Source organism: Amblyomma mixtum, unplaced genomic scaffold (genome assembly GCF_055824585.1).
Source record: "Amblyomma mixtum isolate Tamu unplaced genomic scaffold, ASM5582458v1 scaffold_29, whole genome shotgun sequence".
NCBI classification, from domain to species: Eukaryota; Metazoa; Arthropoda; class Arachnida; order Ixodida; family Ixodidae; genus Amblyomma; species Amblyomma mixtum.
Genome location: NW_028317726.1, coordinates 528,299 through 550,008, shown reverse-complemented (window position 1 = coordinate 550,008; position 21,710 = coordinate 528,299). Strand labels below are relative to the sequence as shown.

Here is a 21,710-nt window from a genome sequence, read left to right as displayed (position 1 = left end):
GGCGAGTGCACCTGGCTGCACTGAAACGACGGTGACCATATTGCGCATGTCAGGCAGGTTCCAGGACGGCAGCGCGTACGAATTGCACGTGACCCGTACCACGCTAGATAAGCCGCAAGCAAACGGCAGTGGTTTTAAGCATGAAATGCTTTTAGCTCCCGTTGTCGGCAGTGTGGTGACGTCACGCCGAGACCGAGAGGCAGCATCCGGGCACTGAATTCCACTGATCCGGGCACTGAAATCCACTCATCCGGGCACTGAAACGAGAGCATCCGGGCACCGTACGAGATTTAACGAGACTCAAACGTGATCTGTTAAGGGCTTTGAAAGAGGGCCGCTTAGAGCAAGACGGGAGGTGACGTCACGCCGAGACCGAGAGCCAACATCCGGGCATTGAATTCCACTCATCCGGGCACTGCATTCCACACATCCGGCAGCTGAAACGAGAGCATCCGGGCACCGTACGAGATTTAACGAGACTCATACGTGATCTGTTAGGGGCTTTGAGAGAGGGCCGCTTAGAGCAAGACGGGAGCTCCAGGGCGACAAGGGCTTTGGGCGGAAAAACTGCTTCCGCGCCGTACCCAATGATGGCGCGGCGGTCCCACACACTCACGCATGTAAAAGACCGGCCGCTGGGCCTTCAGCTCATGACGTTTCCCCCTTTGGCAGGCAGATGTATACACGCTCGCGGAGTATTCGAACCCGCTGCATATACATTCTTGTCAGGCCTGCGTCTCGTCGTGTGCGCGTACGCTTCGACGCAACAAGAAGAGTGTGGTGTGGTGTGTTGAACAATAGACCCATTTCAAGACCCATTTTTACTCTTGTGGCTGTTTGAATTAAGACAGTTTTGTTACTGTAGTTGCTGGTGGTTCGTCGCACGGATTGCGGCTCGCGGCTCAGCGAAGGCTGAGGTCTTCTTCCTTTAGCGTACCGTGTACCATGTTACGAGGCACCTTTAGCATGCCATGTTACCGGTACCGGGATACCGGGAGCCTGCTCGCAGCCAATGCAAAGTGCGCAAGTCGCCTTGACAGCGCCAGATGGGGCCAGGTTCCCGGCAGGTGCGCGCGCGCCTGAAGTATCCGGATCAATCATCGGGACCAATCATCGGCGGTAGGCGGGCTCCCTGTACTCCGTTAGCGGTAACGGTAACACGGTACACTGCACGCTAGAAGTGTCTAATAACAAAAGCCAGTGAAACACCTTATTGAACGCCTTGGACAAGTCTAAAGAGATGCAGTCTGCAATGGACCGGCGATCAAAACTGATAAGTAATTGACGAGTGAGTAAACGAAGCTGTGTTTCACACGAGTGTGGCTTGCGAAAACCACGTCACGCTGGGTGAAAAAATAATTTGGATTTTAACAAGTTTAATATTTGTGAAAAGAGGGCATGTTCCACTATTTCACAAACGGTATTGGTGACTGAAATAAGACGATAGTAACGACATTAGTGCCTTTTTCAAGATTTATTTATTGGAACGACCTTCCCTATTTTCTAGCCCGAGGGCATCGTACCAGTATCTAAGGACTGCTGAAATGTTTGAGGCAGAATGATGAAGGGATATATTTTCGTGCCTTTTAAAAACATTGCGTTAATGTAGCCCCGATGTCGGCGATTGAAAATGATGTTAAGCTATCGAGAGTTTTATAAATTTCTCCCGGGCTGTCTACAAAAGGATGCATTGGTAAGCAATTACCAGCGCGATAATTACCGAATACTTGTAAAGTAACTGGAGAACACATTGTTTATTACTGCTGAGTCGAGTTTGTTACATTTTGTGGCTGCATGTTTGTCGTCTTTCGCTCGACTGCTTTCCAGCAAGGCGAGCTGCAGCAACGCGAAAATTCTCGTCTCAGCACTGTAATCCTATACGAAAAACATGGGGCTACCTCCTTTCACCCCGAAAGCCACAGAGAGCTACGGTAGGAAGTCCAGTCGTAGGCGGAGCTTGTTTTCTTCGATCACGCCGCGTTCTTCCAGTTCACGAACAGTCACCGACTTTGAGACTCCTACGCACACAGCTTCCTTGACACTGGAAAGACGCTGTTTCTTTGTCGGCATAAATTTGCTGCTTATTGTTAGCCGTCTTTTGCGGTCATTGTGGCACTCCAAACACAACCTCATCGTCTTCTCCAGGGGCCGCTTGAGGAACGTATCGAACAGTCCTCTGATTACATACGCACGAAGCCAAATGTGGCACTTGTCAAAGCATAGTCTCGGAACTATGAGGTATCCGTAGTGGTAGCTAGGTTGGCCATCGTTACCTGAAAAGTACTCGCAAGACGTGGGCGCTTTCTCGCAGAATCCACTCCAGTCATCTATGGTCCATTCGTACGGGACCGACTTGTTGAGGAAGTCGCCAGTGATACTGAGAGAGGACGCAATGGCCAAGAGTTGCAGGGCTTTCGTCTCGTCTTCCACTGGCGCCGTCAGTATTTTAGCTGACACCTCCGGAAGTGAAGGTCCGGCATTCGCCATTCTACGGTCTTCACACAAGACTCCTGCCAACCTGTCATTAAAGACCAGCGCGTTCCGGTCACGTTCCTCGCTGATCATGTCTTTAATGACCCGCTCGTTTTCGGCCAGCGCGCCCTTGATTTCCGAAGTGACTTGGTTTGCCCTTTCGGTTTGCAAGCAGCACACAGAACCGGCTTTTTCCACAGCGGCACTGACGGCGTCAGCCACAATCGTGGACAGTGTGGTCATTTCTCTGCCCTCGTCGAAGCGCTTTTCGAACGAGTCTAGCTTCGCTTGCACAGCGGCATTCTCATCTGAAAGTTTCTTCAACGCTTTTTTCACTTCTCGGCATTCAGCTGAACCTCCCTCTGTCTGGGTTCTAAACACCGAAATCCTGTTTTCCAGGGCGGCTGTCACTGCGTCGGCTATACTAGTGGACTGGGCCGCCACGGTGCCGTTGGTCTCAGGGCACAGACGCTCCTCGAATGAATCCAACTTCGCTTGCAAGGAAGCATTCACTTGCAAGATTTTTCCTAACACTTCTTTGGCTTCCATGCAGGCGTTGGCGAAGTTATCGTCCACCGGTTCCTCGCGTGCGCGGCTCGGTACGCACTCGTATTCCAGATGCTCCGCAAAGCTCCGATGGGGGACCTTCTTGCTGCACCTGGAGCATATAACGACGTGGAACTGGCAGGCTTCGGCGAAGTGCTCAAGCATGGCGGAGGCGGTACCCACGACGTCACAGCCATTGTCTACGTTCCAGCAACGCACCTTGCGACCGAGAATGCTGTCCTTGCTTAGCGTTGACCACACTACGTCTTCTTCTTGGAAAGGCTCCTTGTCTACGGGGCAGTGGTTGAGCGTGCCAGCGCCGCCGCCGTAACAGGACATGCAGAGGGTGTGGCGACAAGGCAACATGGCCGCCGTAGGAGGCACGAGGCAACAAGCACTGCACACTTTGGTCGACGGGAATGGGTTCACAAAACAAGTAGGTCGCCAGTCTAAGCCGCTGCCGAAGCCGAACGCCGTCTGGGTGCTTGCGGGGGCCATAGCTGACGGCACCTTTCTTCGCCCCTACGGCCCAATAAAGCGTTGGCTGCGTTCTCCTGCGCCTTTCTTTCCGCGCAAGCAACTCCGACACTACTAGCGCTCGGCTCCCAGCTAGGCGGCTAGCGCCATCTGTCATCTAATACTGCAACTCTGGCTGTAATAGCGTGGCCGCCGCGATCTGCTCCAGCTTTACTTCCATCGCGGAGGCCACGGTTCTAGCATAGTTTTAGCTTCCGGCTCCCCCAACTTAGAGTTACTGTATATGCTACCTGCGGGAGCATATACAGGAACTCTACCCCAACTAGGCGGGAGTCGCCATCTGTCATCGAATACTCGAACTACAAGGCGAACGGCCGGGAAAGTGAAGGGCTAGCGTGCAGCAATACGGGAGAGCCGTTTCGAGTGTGGGAAGATCAGCCATGGAAGCCTTACGCATTGACTCCTATTATTTTTCATGCAGCTTCTCTCGTGTTTTGTAAAGTCTGGGTAATGATCATTTATCGCCGGTTTGCAGCCGGTTGTTTTTTCCGGCGCGACCGTCGACGACAGGCCGACCGTTATCAATCTTTCAGTCGCGTTCACCCGTACCTCCGCCTCGCTGCCGTTATCGCAGGGACGGTATCAGATTGTAAACAACAGAGACGGGGCACAATCGTGGCGTGCGAGCAATACCGCGAGAATCACCTGGATTGGAAGCATATAGTTCTAAGCCAGTAAATTACATCCTCGTTTTTTTTTTTATAAGCAAGACGAGAGTCGTTTCTGGCCGAAGATCGTTTTGCGCGCCATACAGGCATTTTGGCCATTAAGAACTCAGGATTTATATCCAGATCGCCCATGGAGGAAGGAAAGAACTCAGGAGAGGCCTTTGAACAGGCGCAGCGAGACAAATCCATCCCGCTTTCAACAGAAAGGTGGCTAGGAAACGCTGGCCGACGATTCATGTCCGACCAAGTAATGAAAGGAAGCATGATGCAGATAGCGAAGTTTGTAACGACGAAGTTTACTCCGCAGCATGCCGCAATATTGACAAACGATGCTTAACCACGGTCAGTGTAGAATTTCATAATGTGAGGCATTAACAGGCACCAACCAAGTGAATAGCGAGCTTCAAGCTCTCTCAATGAGCTTGAAGCGCGAAGGAGATGGCGACGCCGCGTACCGCGTCTTAGCCGATGTGAAGGTGGAGCGGCCTCATAGTACGCAGGTTCACTTTGCGTTGCATATAAATATACCGGGTGTTTCAGCGAACACTTTCAAAAATTCTCATAAATTGGCTTCTCGGGGTAGAAATACAGCTTTTGCGGCATGGCATTACCAGTGTTGGCGGACACCAGAAAGCCGGCGAATCGTATTAAGTAGCAAAACTGGTTAACTAATTTTTAATAACTAACTCTGCAACTATTGGAGTTAGGCTACTAGTCCAATTAGATATTTGTAGCCGGTCGTTAGTAATAGCCATAGAAGTTTATAGGATTTCGACAACGCGATTACCTTCACCGCTGTGGCTCGACAAAATATGGTTGCATCGTACGAAAATACATGCGCTATCGAAAGCATGCAGGAAAAGCAACCCCTCCAGTGCACGTAACTAGTCCAAAAAGCCAAATTTTGTCGAGCCACAGCGCCAAGGGTAACCGCGTTTTCGAAATTCTAAAAACTGATATGCCTATTACTAAAGGCTGGCTACAAATATCTAATTGCAACCAGGCGCATAGCTCTAATAGTTAAACAGTTAATTATTAGAAATTAGTTAAACGGATACTGAACCTAACTTTTGGAGCGGCTCTTTTACATGTAAACAAGAGCTTGACTGCTAACACTGATAAATGCGACAAGCATTTTAGCGAAAAAGGCTGATAGCACGTTTTTTTTCGCGAATTATTGCCGTATCGTTGCACCTGGCGGCCGCCTGCGGAAGCTGCGACTAGACGTCATAACACCCGCGCGTCCACCGTTCCCGCAGGAGCACGACTGCCATCGCTACTCGTGGCTTTTCCAGTTTTTAGTTTTGTTACAGTGCTCTAGAAGCTTTGTGTCGGCCGCTCGTCGTCTGTCTGTCGTCTGCTCACTGCGTACGCAGATATGGCAAGATGCTAATCGATGCTGTCCACATACCGTAACAATACGCACGCTTACGCGCGCTAAATGCAGCTATTTTTTTTTCGGACCTTACGCCCATTCTAACATTCTTACTTTTAAAAAAGAGGCACGACGATGTTAAGACTAGTGGCGTCATCTGGTGGTTAGGAGGGGAACCATGGATGTCAACAAACCGATGTCCCTCTTAAGCCGAAAGGGGGCAGAATCGTCACTCTAAATAAAAATATTCAGGGGGGCACTTCGTTCACCAAAAGTGCGGTGAGGCGAAAGCCTTAAGCGCAGTGCTGCTGCTTGTGTCACTGATGTGTGGTTAAGATGTTAAGCTTCGCCTCTATAAGAGTGGAACGCGACAGTCTTGCAACGCTGCCAGGGAATCCACAGAACGCCATCGCCCGTTCGGCTCTACGCCTTGCTCGGCGGTAAATTGGTTTTTGAGGAAAGGAAATGTATCTGTCTCGCATATCTCGATGCGCAACTGAACCTCGCCATAAGGGAAGGGAGTAAGATGGGAGTGAACGAGGACACCGCATTCACTAGACGCGCCTTTGTTCATTCCAAACCATCGAGCTGGCATGGCGGACGGGTTAGCGTCATCTCTCGCACTCCGGAGACCCTGGTTCGATTCCCCAACTCGACCAATTTCCTACTCAGTTTTATTTATCTGGTCCTACTAGAAGAGTTAATTAGGCTAATTGGTTAATTAACTGTTGTGTCCCCTTATTGCTTTTGTGTGTGTGCGCCCCTGCATTCTTCTCCTAACGACCACTCGCATCCTCCTCCTAACGACCACTCGCATCCTCCTCCTAACGACCACTTGCCCCTCGTCGCACGCTGTCGCCAGATGCCCCCCCATGGTGCGCCCCCGCATCCTCCTCCTGTTTTGGGAAGCCACTCCCTCCCGTGGACGCTTCTCCGCTCCCTCCTTTCTTCGGGCGGCCAGTTCGGCTCCTGCCTCGGTCGACGCTGGTCGCACCCTCATCGGCTTTAAATAAACGAAGTCTTAAAGTACCGTGTGCGTCTTTCGCTGCATTCAACATAGCGACCGGACACGACAGTGGCGACGAGAAAGTGGATTCGACCCGCGCTACGCAACGCTATTGACAAGCCATGGCTACGCGAGGGTTTCCCAATCAGATACCAGAGTTCAACGGCTCATCGTGGTCATCGTGGGTTGGACGCCTTCAGTTCTACTTTGAAGCTAACAACATCACAGACCCAGCCTTGAAGAGGGCCAACCTGCTGACGCTGTGCGGGGAGCAGACCTACGATACTGTCTGCGCCCTTATTCAGCCAAGCACACCAGCGGCAGTGTCTTACGACGACATCGTAAAAGCGCTGCAAAAGCACTACGACCCAAGGCCATCCGAGGTCTACAGCCGGGCTCGCTTCCAACGACGAGATCAACTGGGAGGAGAAACTGTGAGCGCCTACGTAGCCGCGCTCAAGAAGCTCGCTGCCGACTGCAATTTTGGAACGCTGTCGACAACAGCTACCGGGCAGGAGGGAGACGCAGCTTCTTCTGCTAACACCACCATGCTTCCCTTGGACGTGATGTTACGCGACAGATTTGTGTGCGGACTGAGTGACGAGTCACTGCAGCAGCGCCTGTTCGCTGAGAAGGACCTCACATTCAGCAAAGCTTACGACATCGCCGTTCGAGCGGAGAGCGCCGGTCACCAGCAGAGAGGGATTCGCCGGAACACCGAGCCGGTACACCAGACAAGCAACCAGGTGCGCAAGCCTTCTGTTGTTGTAAAATCGGTCAAAAAGGCACAACGCTGCTGGCGGTGTGATGACCAACACAACCCCCAGGGATGTCGATTCCAGTCAGCCACGTGTAATTTTTGCCACAAGCGAGGGCATATCGAAAGAGCATGCATTACGAAACGGAGACTTGCCAAGATAAAGTCACCTTCCCAGCCTAATCACAGCGTCAAAGCCTCAGAGAATACGCCGCTATCTGATCTCCATGGAGCAACATCAGCAACACCATCTGTGTTGTACGACCTGAACACCATGAATCTCGGCACGCGACCGAAGATTTTTACAGAAGTAAGCGTACATCCCCAGCTGATTAAGTTCGAGGTGGACTCCGGCGCAGCCTGTACTCTGATCAGTGAGGACACGTTCCGAACTTCATGGCCATCTGACGCACCCGCCCTGCAACAAGACGACACGCACCTGCGAACGTGGTCAGGACAGAATCTGCCACTATTGGGCTCTGCCAACGTGCAGGTTAACTACAACGGCCAGACCCATACGCTACCTCTGCTTGTTGTGAAGGGCACAGGATCAAGCCTTCTAGGGAGAAACTGGTTTTCTCCACTAGGCGTGATGATATGCGGCATACACCAGACGCCGAGCCAGAACATGGTTGAGCAACTGCAAGAGAAATACGAAAGAGTATTCTCGGAAGAGATTCCAGGAAACGAAGGGCCCCCGGTCACACTGGAGTTGTTGGACAACGCGCAACCCAAATTTCTGAAGGCCAGGCCGGTGCCTTTGCTCTCCGAGCTTCAGTTGAAAAAGAGTTGGACAAACTGGAGCAGCAAGGTGTCATCGAGCCGACGCAGCATTCAGAATGGGCCACACCACTTGTCGTAGTTCGCAAGAAGAACGGAACCATACGCCTCTGCGGAGACTACCGGAGCACCGTCAATCTTGCGACTAAAGCGTCCTCTTACCCGCTACCGACACCTGAAGAAGTATTCAGTGTACTGCGTGGCGCAAGAGTCTTCAGCACATTGGACCTCACCCAGGCGTATCAGCAGCTGAAGGTGAGCGAGTCAACTGCTGAATTATTGGCAATTAACACACTGAAAGGCTTGTACAAAGTCAAGCGACTGCCTTTTGGCGTAGCTGCAGCCCCGGCCATATTTCAAAAATTCATGGAGACAGTGCTTCAGGGCATCCCAGGAGTTTGTGTCTACCTTGACGATGTCATCATCAGTGGCACTTCCACTGAAGAGCATGCAGTGCGCCTAGAGCTCGTTCTCGAAAGGCTAGCAAACGCTAATTTGTGCATAAGCAAATCGAAGTGCTGTTTTGCGGTGCCAGAGGTGCAATTTCTGGGACACCGAATTGATGCGGAAGGCATTCACCCTACCGAGGACAAAGTGCGAGCGATCACAGAAGCACGAGCTCCAACAAACAAGCAGGAGCTACAGGCTTTTCTCGGACTCTTGACGTTCTACGACCGGTTCTTGGAACAAAGAGCTACCGTGGTCAACGACTTATACCAACTCCTTCGGAAAGATGTGACATGGACATGGTCGCCACGCCATCAGCAGTCATTCGATGCCCTGAAAGACCTGATTCGAAGATGTACAGTCCTCCGCCACTACGACGAAAGGAAGCCTCTGCTTTTGGCTTGCGACGCATCACCGTACGGAGTCGGCGCGGTTCTATCGCAAACTGACGAGCAAGGAAGGGAAGCTCCCATCGCCTTCGCCTCACGTACGTTGTCGCAAGCAGAACGCAACTACGCGCAACTTGACAAAGAAGGGCTAGCCATCGTCTACGCGGCGACACATTTTCACCAGTACATTGCCGGCCGGAAGGTGACCTTTATAACCGATCACCGACCGCTATTGGGCATTCTGGGACCACAAAGGCCTATGCCACCAACTTTGTCTCCGCGAATGACACGTTGGTGCATCAAACTCTCAGCGTACGACTACGCTCTGGTCTACCGCAATGGGAGTAAACATCAAAACGCCGATGCGCTAAGCCGTCTGCCACTAGACGCAACTGTTGACGAACCATTTCCACCAGGAGACGTTCTGATGTTCGAAGCACTGCCAGAACCTCCGCTTACAGCAGGCACAGTTGCAGCATCTACGCAGAAGTGCGCAGCTCTCCGGCTAGTTTACACAGCTGTTCAACAAGGCAACGTGCATAAACTCAAAGGGGACAACTTCGACGCTTACCGCAGGCGAGCTACAGAGTTGAGCACCCATCGCGGCTGCATCATATTTGGGTCCCGAGTTGTGATGCCGAGAGAACTACGCGCACAAGCTATGTCTCTCATCCACGCCGGACATCGGGGCATCGTTGCAATGAAAAAGTGTGCCAGAAGCTACATGTGGTGGCCTGGCATTGACAACGACATCGAAACAGTGGTGCGAGAATGCAAGCCTTGCCAGAGCAGCCGGAGCGCCCCGCCGAAAGCTCCTGTCCCAGAATGGGAAAAGCCAGACACACCATGGCACACACTGCACATTGATTTTGCAGGACCAATTGAGGGCTGCACTTTCCTTGTGGTCGTAGATGCCTACACAAAGTGGCTTGAGATAAGGCAAATGGGACAGACGACTTCGGCAGCAGTCATTGACAACCTCCGATCACTATTTGCAACGTTCGGCCTGCCGCGCAAGGTAGTGTCGGACAACGGAACACCGTTTGTGTCTGCGGAGATCCTCAAGTTTTATCGCGACAACGGGATCTCATCAGTTACATCGGCCCCCTACCACCCAGCGACAAACGGACAAGCCGAGCGCTACGTAGCCGAGCTAAAACGCGCCCTTGAAAGAGATCAGACAGGCTCGCTGCAGCGCCGCCTTGCGCGCTTTCTCTTCAAGCAGCACACGACGGTTCAGAGCACAACAGGCGAGACCCCCTCGAAAATGATGTTCGAGCGTGAAATGCGAACCCAGCTCACAGCCATCCTCCCCGAGCCAAAGGCAGAGACGTTCCGGGAAGAAAAAGCAATTCCGCGCTGCGGCACGCTTAATGAGGGGCAGCGCGTCCTCGCCCGACAGTTTCTGAAAAAGCCACGCTGGGAGGAAGCTACAATTGTCAGACGCATAGGCCTGCGCTCTTGGCTCGTCAACATACATGGCACAGTAGCGCGCCGACATCTCAACCAGCTGCGTAGATTTACGACGCCGTCTGAGAGCTGTCCGCCAGCGGAGAGAACACGTGCACCATCTTCCCACATAGCCTGGCACCTCTTCCCGGAAGAAGAGACTTCGCCCAGGACAGACCTAGGAGCCACAGCGAACAACAGCCAGCCTACAAGTGTTTCTCCCCCGAGCGCACAAAGCCAGCGCGCCTCCACGCGTGAGCGCCGACCCCCTGCACGATACCAGGCAACTTTCTAAGGGGGAAGGAAGTGTTGTGTCCCCTTATTGCTTTTGTGTGTGCGCGCCCCTGCATTCTTCTCCTAACGACCACTCGCATCCTCCTCCTAACGACCACTCGCATCCTCCTCCTAACGACCACTTGCCCCTCGTCGCACGCTGTCGCCAGATGCCCCCCCATGGTGCGCCCCCGCATCCTCCTCCTGTTTTGGGAAGCCACTCCCTCCCGTGGACGCTTCTCCGCTCCCTCCTTTCTTCGGGCGGCCAGTTCGGCTCCTGCCTCGGTCGACGCTGGTCGCACCCTCATCGGCTTTAAATAAACGAAGTCTTAAAGTACCGTGTGCGTCTTTCGCTGCATTCAACACAGCGACCGGACACGACATTAACTAAACTCAGTCCCACTTACTTGGAGCATCACTATACCATCCATTTAACTGGTCGCATGATTACTAGCCAAAGTACAATTGGCCCCGTTTGAAATTCGCGCGCATTGACGTCACGCCCATTTCAACCAATCTGAACCGCGGACACATTTGCTAACACGTCTTGGTCACGGCAGTATGAGGCATTAAAAGGCTTTCGCCTTAAAATAAAGCACATTTATTACTCCTACGTTTTCTTATGGGCGACAGGAGACGAAGCGAAAGACCGGTGGCCCATTTATGAGCATTGGACGCGCTGAAGAAGGCAGTAACAACAACGACTGCAGTCCGAAGCGAGGCGTCATGCACCGAACGGCGCCGCCAAATTTGTCGCCGCGGGAATGCAACTTCGTAATCGCGTCACGCTCTTCACCTTCCGCCGGCCGGGAGGGCTTGGCGCGCGCTCATAAAACATCAAAAATAAAACCATCAGCTAAAAAATATGCGCAGATGACGACTGGATTTCGGTGTAATCACATTCTGAGAATATATTTTCCGCGTATTTGTTCAATTTTAAGATTTGGCTTCTGTATCCGTTTAACCAGCTTACTAGTTAAGATAATTCACCGTTTTTTTGGTGTCCGCCAGGCCTGGCAATACCATGCCGGTACATCAGCAGTAAGCATTGTTAGCGCACCTACTTCGCTTTTGGTTAACTACGCAAATCGGCTGTGTAATTTTTTCTTTCTTTGCGGCTAAAATGTAAAGAGAAGCCGTGTGTAGCTGCCTAACCGCCCACGTTAACACATACTTTCGTGCAGGCCGCGCTTGGTACGCAATCTGAATTTCTAGGGGGCCACACCAAAAAATTCTGGAGAACACCACTTTTTAACGGTCAAGCGTTTCTGAATGCAAATTTTTTACATATTGTGAAATTTCATTACAACAACCAATATATCCGCATATCTCCCGTCAGCTGGCTTGCATTCTTTTGCTATTAACGTTCTTGTAATAGTTAAAACAGTTCCCCACTGTTTTTCCATGGCAGCCTTAACTACTCGATAACAGTGATGCAAAACGCTAAAAGAAGCATTTCGCTACACTTCGGAAGAGTGTACCATTGCCTTGAATAGTTCCATAACAGTAACTTACAATTTTCCAATGTTCAAAATTTTCCTCCAAGAATTTTGGACATGTAAAATAAATGACATTAGGGGACTAGCTATGCGGTGGCTAGTACACCGCATAGTTTTCGCGGAGAAAATTAAAGTCAGCCATGCGCACATTGAATATAGCACTAATGACGCTAACCGCATGCTTGGTTTCATCCGTCGCAACTTTTCCCTCTCCCTCTAAAACAAGTGCTGTATAAAACTCTAGTGCGCTCGAATACTGAGTACGCTGCCTCAATATGGTATGCACACACTAACTCTCTCATAATGCTTTACTTGAATCAGTCCAAAATCGCTCTGTAATATTTATGGAGTAATTGCTCATGCGATGCCAGTGTTTCCTAAATGAAAAGAGCACTTAATCTTCCAGATCTTTGCATATGACGTCGCATTTCTTGCCTGTGCCTTTTTCATAAAATATATTGCACTAACAATAGCCTAAAGCTCCCCAGAGATCACCACCTAAAGGTTCATATCACACAGTGCAAGACTCACCACTTCATAAACTTTTTTGTCCCCAAAACTGCCACGCCCTGGAAGCACCTGCCCTCCTCCGTCCCCACCATTATGAACCATGTCAAATTTAAGGATGCTGTTTCTACTTGCATGCAGTAACCCCTATTGTTTTTTTTTTCGCGTTATCTTCCCACACATCTCTGTAACGCCTGACTGGCCGTGAGAGTAATAAAGTTCAATAAAAATGAAATATCTGACACTAACGACAACTAGTAAAAGCACTAAAAGCATTAAATGGCTACTGCGGGGTTTTTCGTAATCCACATGTTCTAACGAAACTTTTACTGAACGTTTTCCTCCCCGTCCCGATTATTTTCACAAACTTCGGAAGCCGGCTCTGCGGCAATTCATTTTAAAGCGCAAATCGATTTTTAAGTTCAGCTTTTTATTTTCGTGGCTCATTCACGGCTTCAGTCACAGCCTCGGGTCAGCGGGGAACATTGCCTTTGCGACTGCATTTGGTAATTTTATTTCGAACTTTCAGTGCAGAAAGCGATGCACCTAAAGCATGAAATGTTTACCAACTAGCCCAGTTGAACGGCTTGCTAAATGAAATGTGATACTGCTTCTGAAATTGATGCACAGGAGAAAAAAAAGATATGAAACACAAAGCAAAATGCTGAGGCGCACTACTAGTTAGCTCACCAATTGAATTTGCATTGCAACTGAATTGCATTGGAGTAAAACATGATTGCTACACAACTCACGAACGAACAATGTCTGCGAGTAGCCTGTCGCCACCACTTGCTTTGTGAAACCGGAAAGGGTGTCAGCTTGAGTCATCCATTCAAAGCCACTTGTGTAAACATACTGACTCCCCGTATGAATGGGATGAAAAAAAAGCACCCGCAACTTTTTATCCATGGGCCACTTCAAGAAGTTATCGAACAAGCCTGCTAACACGTGCACTCGAAACCAAATCATGTTGGCAGGTTTGGAATAGCATAGCTCTGGTACTATCAGGTACCCCAAGTGATAGCTAGCTTCGCCAAGGATAGACGTGAAATATTCGCGAGAAGCATTTTTTTTCTCACGAAATTCATCCCATTTAGGTATTGTCCACGTGTACGGCAGCGACAATGCCAGCACGTCACTCGTGATGCAGAGAGAAACGGCAGCTAGTAGTTGCATTGGCCTCTCTTCGCCTTTCTCTTTCAAACACTGTTCCTTAGCTAGCTCCTCTAAAAATGCAAACGCAGTGTCCACCACCTTCTGCCCTCCGGCTGCCGCTTGGGGGATTTTCTCCCTAAAAGCCTGTATCTGCCGGTCACATTCCTCGCTGACAGCCTTTTTTATGGTCTCTTCGTTGCAAGTCACAGCTTCTTTCACCTGGGAGGCGACTTCCTTAGCCAACACGGCCAAATTTGCCACCTGGCAAGCCGAACTCGTTTCCTCAACGATGGCCGTCATCACGTCGGCGGGAGTTGTGGGCAGCACCACGGATGAACTGTCCGTAACGAAGCGCTCTTGGAAAGCATCCAGTTTCGTGTGCAGGCAGGCGTTTTCCTCCGCTATTTTTCCCAGCGCTTCCTTAACTTCCAGAACGGCGTTGACAAGGTTGTCGCCAACCGGCTGCTCGCGGCTGCTGGAAGGCGCGCACCCGGACTCCAGGTGATTGGGGATGTCGCGGTGAGGCACCTTGTCGCCGCACCTGGGACAACTCGCGGTGTGGAACCCGCAGGCGTTGCCGAAGTGCTCCAACACGGCGGACGCAGCGTCCTCGAATTCACAGCCGTGCTCGGAATTCCAGCAGCGTACCTTGCGGCGGAGGACACTGTCCTTGGACGTGGACAACCACACGACGTCTTCGTCCTGCACCGGCTCCATGTCCAGGGGGCAGTGGCCATGTTTACCGGCGCTTCGGTCGTAGCACGGCTGGCACAGGAGATGGCGGCAAGGCAACGTGGTCGCCGTGGAGGGAACGAAACCGCAGGCGCTACACAGACTGGTCGACGGGAACGGGTTCACGAATATGGTCGGGCGCCAATCGAGTCCGGCGCCGAAGCCGAACACTGTCTGGGTGCAGGAGGGAGCCATGGCTGAAGGTTACTGCTCGAGCAGCGGAGCCTCGAATGCTTCGCTCCCAGGCGACGGAGGCTGCTTATCAGAGAGCGACCGTTATCATATTCTGTCAAGGGCACCTCGGACACGCACGCCGCCGCTCCTATTACATCCGGGAAAAGAGCGGATGGCAGAGCACAAGGCTCCAAATCTTTTGATAACTCTGAGCGCAGCCGGGGCTCGGTGAAGAGGCTACGGCAGGGCTGTCCAGACGCACGTTCAATTTACTCCGGCTGAGAAACGTCTCGCACTCGTGAAGAAAAGCACAGGCGCACTTGAACAAAATGTTGGCCAGCCAGCCATTTTTTTTAAGGCGAAAGCCTTTGTAGGCTCATGACTCGCCGGCGTGTGCGTCCGCAGTTGTCCCACCCCTAGTTGTGAATCAAACTGATGACGTCATCGACATTGTGTGGTATGTCGTAACACGAAAGTAATTCATTGATTAGGTTTGGTTCGGGGTTTATAGGGGCTTAACGTCCCAAAGCAACTCAGGCTATGAGGGACGCCGTAGTGAAGGGCTCCGGAAATTTCGACCACCTGAGGTTCTTTAACGTGCACTGACATCGCACAGTACACGGGCCTCTAGAATTTCGCCTCCATCGAAATTCAGCCGCCGCGGCCGGGATCGGACCCGCGTCTTTCGGGTCAGCAGCCGAGCGCCGTAACCACTGAGCCACCGCGGCGGGGCTGTAATTCATTCAGATTAATTAATTAATACTTACAAAAAGTAATAAAAATAACAAATACTTATGACGTTATCAAATGGCGTAGTATGTCGAAACCGGAAACTTACTGCCCATGCGCATGACGTCACCTACGACGTCATTACTACAGTAATAGGGGCAGCAACAGAGGCAGAAATAGACTCTCAGTAGACAAACCCTAGAGAACAGCCTACAGCTAGCAATACAAATGCTACAGACAGTCTATAGACAATCTATAGAATTATGGTCATACCACAGGCCATGGCCATAGATGCTCTATAGACTATGAACAGACAAAAAGAAATATCTATAGGAAGGTAATATGGTCTAAGACAAGTCTATAGACTGTCTATAGACCATTTTCATAAGGGACAACTCCGCAGCCCCTCCGTTCCTTGTGACGAAGACTCCGGTGTCAACGCAGCACCATGTAAGCTTGGGCACCCCAGTAATTCTTGAATATATCCGTTTCGTTCGAACCAAGTCTAGTGTTGTATCTTTGCCTCTCCGTCCCATGAGGGCCCGCGCAGTGTGTGGGGTCGTCACAAGGTTCTTCATATAGAGATGTAAACATGCGTATCACGTAATTTGCACATGGTGCTGCTAAATTGCAAGTTAATTAATTTTATTCACGTGCTTAGGATGTTGTGAGGAAGAATGCTCGAAAAACACTGGCGCGTTCTTTTCAGTCAGCATCACACGACTGACTTGCGGTCGTGCACAAATTGATCTATGGACAGAATGTGTAACCGTTGTTCCGGTGTTATACCCAACGATTCTGGACAAAAGCGTTTTTGAAAGGAAACCAATTTATGAACGCATTTTATGTTTTCATATATTGTAGATTCCACTATGAAAATCAATATATTCGCAGGTTTCCCTTCGACAGGCTTGAATTTTTTCTGCTGTTAACGCTTTCGCTATCGTCAGAAGCGTTCCCCATTGTTTTTTTAAGGCCATATCGACTGCTCGATGATGCGAGTGATGGAAACTCTTGAAAAGAAATATGTTGGTTCACATCCTAATAATAGGCCATTACCTTCAGTGCTTCCACAACAATGCCTTTCAATATTCCAATATTGAGAATTTTTGCCCAATAATGTTGGGCATGTCCTGTCCTGAAGCTCTGCTGAAGCTATATGGCCAGCGATTTCCTCTAAAGCGATCGCCGCAGCTTTGCTGCGTGCGGTGGTTAGCCGCCACTGATCGTGGGCTCGCCTTATACAAGAGATACCACGTTGGAAGCTTTTCCCTGACTGATGATAGCCACCTGGGTCCTTTATCATCATCCCAAAACAGACGAACCTCTGAATTTTGTCGCCATTGAATTCTGAAGCTGCGATTAGGGCAACACTTGTAACTCATGCTACGCAGATGAATACTTAAGCCTCTGTTCCAGCACAGAGTGAATCACCGTTTGTGTGTTTTTACAAATTTAGTGTAAGCATTTGCAGCGCTTAGGCCAAATACTACTTTACTACGTTGACCACGTCTGCACACTTTCGAGTTCTTTACCACAGTGCTCATTGATTTTATTTCTTTGTATGCATGAGCTTGGTTTCTACGTTGCCCCAGCAACATGGCACCCTGTGTTTACCCGTGGCAGCAATATTTATTAATGCTAAAGCATTTCTGGTCTCATGAGTGGCGTTCACAGGACCTGTAGGTAGAGCTTGTCGATACAGTGTGTCCGCACGAAAATGACCATTCGAAAAAAGAAACACGCCCGCATTGCGGTTCTAACCCCAGCTTTCTGTGTGCCAGGCGGGCACTTGACGCATACATCCCGAAGGGTCGAATTTCACCAATGCAGCAGATTCCTGTGCTCTCCAATTTTTTGTGAAAGCGTAGCATGTGTGTCTATTACCCCCCCCCCCCCCCCTCTTATTTTTGTGTAGAGCAATGGATTTATTTCCACGCTTCTTACTAGAACATTCATAATTCACACTTTGTAATCTGAGACATTTTTCATGAACTTAGTTTTCCACTCTGTTCGATCATTTACTTTCGTAGCATGTTTGCAAACTGCAATTAGCTACAGGGCCTGCTTTGCCCTCTCTACACGGTGCATGCTGCTTCGATTTCGACGTCGCGTTAGTATCGGGGCATCCTGTGTTTGCAGATGGTAGGAAGTTTCGTTACTTCATATATACCAAGTGTTTCAGAGAAGCCGGCCACCGGTTTTTAAATGTAGGGTTTTTGAGGTAAAGAGTTAAAGAGAACCTTTTTGTGGTACCATTTAAGAGAGTAATACCGGTGTTAGCGGACGTCAAAAAAATTGGCGGGGGCTTCGCTTTGGTTAAACCTGGTAGGCTGCGAAAGCAAAAGCGCGGCGCCTCCAACAGAAAGAACGCAGTGCGCCGCGTCTACTGGTCACGCGTGGCTACCGGCCGCCGCTGCGCGACGACTCGACTTGGTAGCCCATCTCTCACCCTGGTACGACGTCACGCTATGACGTCAGTAGGCATGGCATGACGTCAGAGGTCATTATAAAGGTCACGCGTGGCTACCGGCCACCGCTGCGCGACGACTCGACTTGGTAGCCCATCTCTCACTCTGGTATGACGTGAGAGGTCATTCTATAGGTCAAAAGCGGCTACCGGCCGCCGCTACGCGAAAGGTCATTCATGAGCGTAGTATTGCTTTCGCAATAAAAATAGACGAATCGGGGCTGGCACAGAAGCTGGCGACAGGGCAACATGGCCGCTGAGGAAGGAACGAGGCCGCGGGCACTGCAGACCCTGTACGACAAGAGTGGGTTCACGTCGGCCGCCAGTCGAAGCCGCTGCCGAAGCCGAACACTGTTGTCAGTGCCCTACCCTGGGAAGTCTCGCTCACAGTCGACTGAGCCTGTTGTCCGTGCTTGTGACCGTTATTAGAGTTTCCGTCGTCCTTACCCCATCCGGCCTTATCAGGTTTAGGGCCGTAAAAGGAGGAAACACTGGCTCACGTAGATCTGAGCGTCGCAGCGAGCTGGCTGTTTGAAACAATGAGGACTCTGCACTCAGTAAAAATTCGTGAAAGTCAATCCTTCCCATTTAGAGATCACTGCGGCAACTCGCATTGGGAGAATGCGAAAGCAACGGCACTCGTTGTCTCTCTTTGGTTCCTTTGATACCCTTTGCCCTTCTTTGCTCTTAATTAGCAACGCATTGACATTAATTAGCTCATCAATTAGCTATTTATTTGCCATTAATTGATACTGATTAATCATCTTCATTTAATTATTTCTTAATTAATCACCCTAATCAATTACACTCGCTCTGATTACACCCATTTTCACCTCAATCACGTATTTTGGTTCTTAAAATTTGTCGCCTTTGCTGCTTTCCTGCACTCCTATAATACATCCCCGTGCAGCCTATTCGACCGTCCAACGACTTTTGCTTCTAATTAATTAGCTAATTAGTCTATTTCAATCGAACTTTTTGTTGGATTAATTGTCATTCACTAAACACATTTCAATTCATTTCAAACTTTATCTTGAATAAACAGCGCGAACGACGACGAGCACACAAGACAAGAAAACGGACGACACAGCGCTGACTAACAATTGAGGGTTTATTGCTGATCATACAGGTATAAATACATAGATGTCGGCAGAGAGAGAAAGGTATACAAAGTGCAAAAAAAACAAAAAGCAAAACATAAAAGTGACAACAGCAACAGAAGCGCGCTAGAAATTAGCCTCGATAATTTCCCTCGCAGTTTTCCTCGCAGGTACCCTCTAGAACGGTCAGCAATCGGACAACAACCGCAAACGTGTCGCTGTGATTCCATATCTACATGGAATTTCACACTCCCTGAAAAAAGTGGGGAAAAAAGCAGGTGTCGATGTTGTGTTTTCCGCGCCCGATCGTCTGGCTGGTTTGTGCCGATCTGTTAATGAGATCAAAGGAAAAGTGGCTAAGTGCACAACTAAGCACCAGTCACGCTTCGTCCCTTGTGATAAGGGGGTTGTTTATAACATCCCTCTGCCCTGTGGAGGGCAGTACGTTGGACAGACGGGACGATGTATCAATAAAAGGCTGAGCGAACACAGCTATAAAGTCTCAAAAGTAGTTTCCGGTCACCTCGGCATTCATTGCCGGGATTGTGAATGGGCAAAGACAGAGAAAGAACAGTGCGTACCGCTATATCGTGAAACTAAGGTCATTGCCAAAAATCGGGAATAAACTGCGCGGGAAATTATCGAGGCCTACAACATATTCAAGCAGGGAAATGCATGTATAAGCACTCCTTCGCTATCACTACTGCAAAAAAGAGCTGTCACTCCTCGGGGCTGATAATCTCCGCTGATTTCTAGCGCGCTTCTGTTGCTGTTGTCACTTTTATGTTTTGTTTTTGTTTTTTTTTTGCACTTTGTATACCTTTCTCTCTCTGCCGACATCTATGTATTTATACTTGTATGATCAGCAATAAACCCTCAGTTGTTAGTCAGCGCTGTGTCGTCCGTTTTCTTGTCTTTTGTGCTCGTCTTCGTTCGCGCTGTTTATTCAAGATGCTTAACCAACTAGCCCGCCAAAACGTGTTATCAAACTTTATTTTCATTCTTTAGCCTATTTTTTCACTATTTTGCCATCCACGGTTGTTTTCCCGTCCTCTCACTATATCTCACTACAGTGAACTAATTCTAGGTCACTGTAATCTCACTAAGCTTTTGCTGAGCCGCCGTTCGTGAAAACGGCACGGGAAAGTGGCTCCACCTAGTAGGCGCTTCGAAAATCGCGCGCTGCTGCGAAGTTGGTAGAAACACTATTTTGAGACGTTGGCACTTTGAGCACTGGAAGAAGCGCTTGGGGAATTTTGAGCCTTTCCTGGGCGCGGCCATTTTGCACCGACTGGCGCGCCGCGGTGCGGGCGTTTCTTTGGGGACTGCGGGGCTGCGGCAGTTCCGCGGCTGCGCGTGCATATAGCCGCGCTTCGGGCGCTAAAAAAACATTGTCGAGCTTACTTCCGTTGCGTGGCTGTGTTGCAGGAAGTATTTACGTTATCACAGCGATAACATTGACGCGTTTTAATGACATTTAGTTTGACATTCAGGTTAATTGTGCCGGCGCTTAGAACGCGCTCGTGCTTATATCGAATTCCGTCTTGGTGCTCCACCGCAAAGAAACTTTTTGTTCAATATCAAGCATTAGGTGTGCGGCTAGCATGCAGTTCCATTTCCTATGCACTCTTATTCCTTCCTGCCGGCCGGCCATAAAGCCCCCCCCCCCCCCCCCCCCCCCATTCCACAAACAGGGCTTTCTTGTCGCCGCGCCAGTTTATCAACAAATTACCGCTGTAAGTTCAACTTAGTCGCAGCGCCAACAGAGAACAAATTTTGTCATGGTTTATGCAACCTGAAGCATAAAAACGTACTTTCGCTTAATTTATCGAAGCTTGAATAGATATGAGCAGCTAATCCAGCTTTCACTAATTCTGAGGCCCGAAGTCGCGTTATTTTATTCAGGAGCTCTCGCCGCGTGTGAGAGCTTGCGTAGCCGTTTGGCTAAGTGTGGAAATGTAATGAAATCGCGCATATTTTCCTATGAATAAGGTAGGTACCGCACCGTTATGGTGGCTCAGTGGTTACGGCTCTCGTCTCTGGCCCAAAAGACGCGGGTTCGATCCCGGCCGCGGCGGCCGAATTTCGATGGAGGCGAAATGCTAGAGCCCCGTGTACTGTGCGATGTCAGTGCATGTTAAAGAACCCCAGGTGGTCGAAATTTCCGGAGCCCTTCACTACGGCGTCCCTCATAGCCTGAGTCGCTTTGGGACGTAAAACCTTAATAAACCAAACCAAACTAAGGTAGATACCAACAGCATAAAGATACTATAGATAAACCTTTACCCCCCAGATACCTCTGACATGCGTGCGGAAAAAGCAGCTGAAATCGGTAGCGGTCGTGCTTACAATCCTGTGCATGAAATGTGTTTAATGGGAACAAGAGCAAGCTCAGCGCAAGGATGCCGAACACGTACTGGTGATCGAAAACACGCGCTCCGTCGGAACAACCTTCAGTCTGCAGCTCGCCTATCCAGTTACTACTCCACTGAGTCAAATCAATAGATCTACATTCTGATGCATAAAATTTTCATAGATGATATCGCACGTAAATGACGACAACAAAGGACACGACAGCGCAGAAATCTGCTTAGAAGTGCCGGTTTCCAGTCCGCACACTACCTGGTCGACTACCCTCGGATGTC

General features: G+C 50.0%; 2 protein-coding genes across 2 annotated transcripts; both read right to left on the bottom strand.

Moving 5' to 3' along the window:
* Positions 1–1,459: 1,459 nt before the first annotated feature.
* Positions 1,460–4,279, bottom strand: LOC149324500 (uncharacterized). Its single transcript, XM_089565511.1, has one exon. The coding sequence runs from the start codon at positions 3,514–3,516 to the stop codon at positions 1,927–1,929; it is 1,590 nt and encodes a 529-aa protein (XP_089421637.1). The 5' UTR covers positions 3,517–4,279; the 3' UTR covers positions 1,460–1,926.
* Positions 4,280–12,569: 8,290 nt separating this feature from the next.
* On the bottom strand, positions 12,570–14,870 carry LOC149324499 (uncharacterized). The gene has a single exon (XM_089565516.1). It carries the CDS (start codon positions 14,785–14,787, stop codon positions 13,387–13,389), a length of 1,401 nt encoding a protein of 466 aa, XP_089421642.1. The 5' UTR covers positions 14,788–14,870; the 3' UTR covers positions 12,570–13,386.
* Positions 14,871–21,710: the final 6,840 nt, after the last annotated feature.

What these genes read in the sequence shown, in the direction of transcription:
- LOC149324500 (XM_089565511.1), bottom strand. Translation starts at nt 3,516, where the DNA reads ATGGCCCCCGCAAGCACCCAGACGGCGTTCGGCTTCGGCAGCGGCTTA.
- LOC149324499 (XM_089565516.1), bottom strand. Translation starts at nt 14,787, where the DNA reads ATGGCTCCCTCCTGCACCCAGACAGTGTTCGGCTTCGGCGCCGGACTC.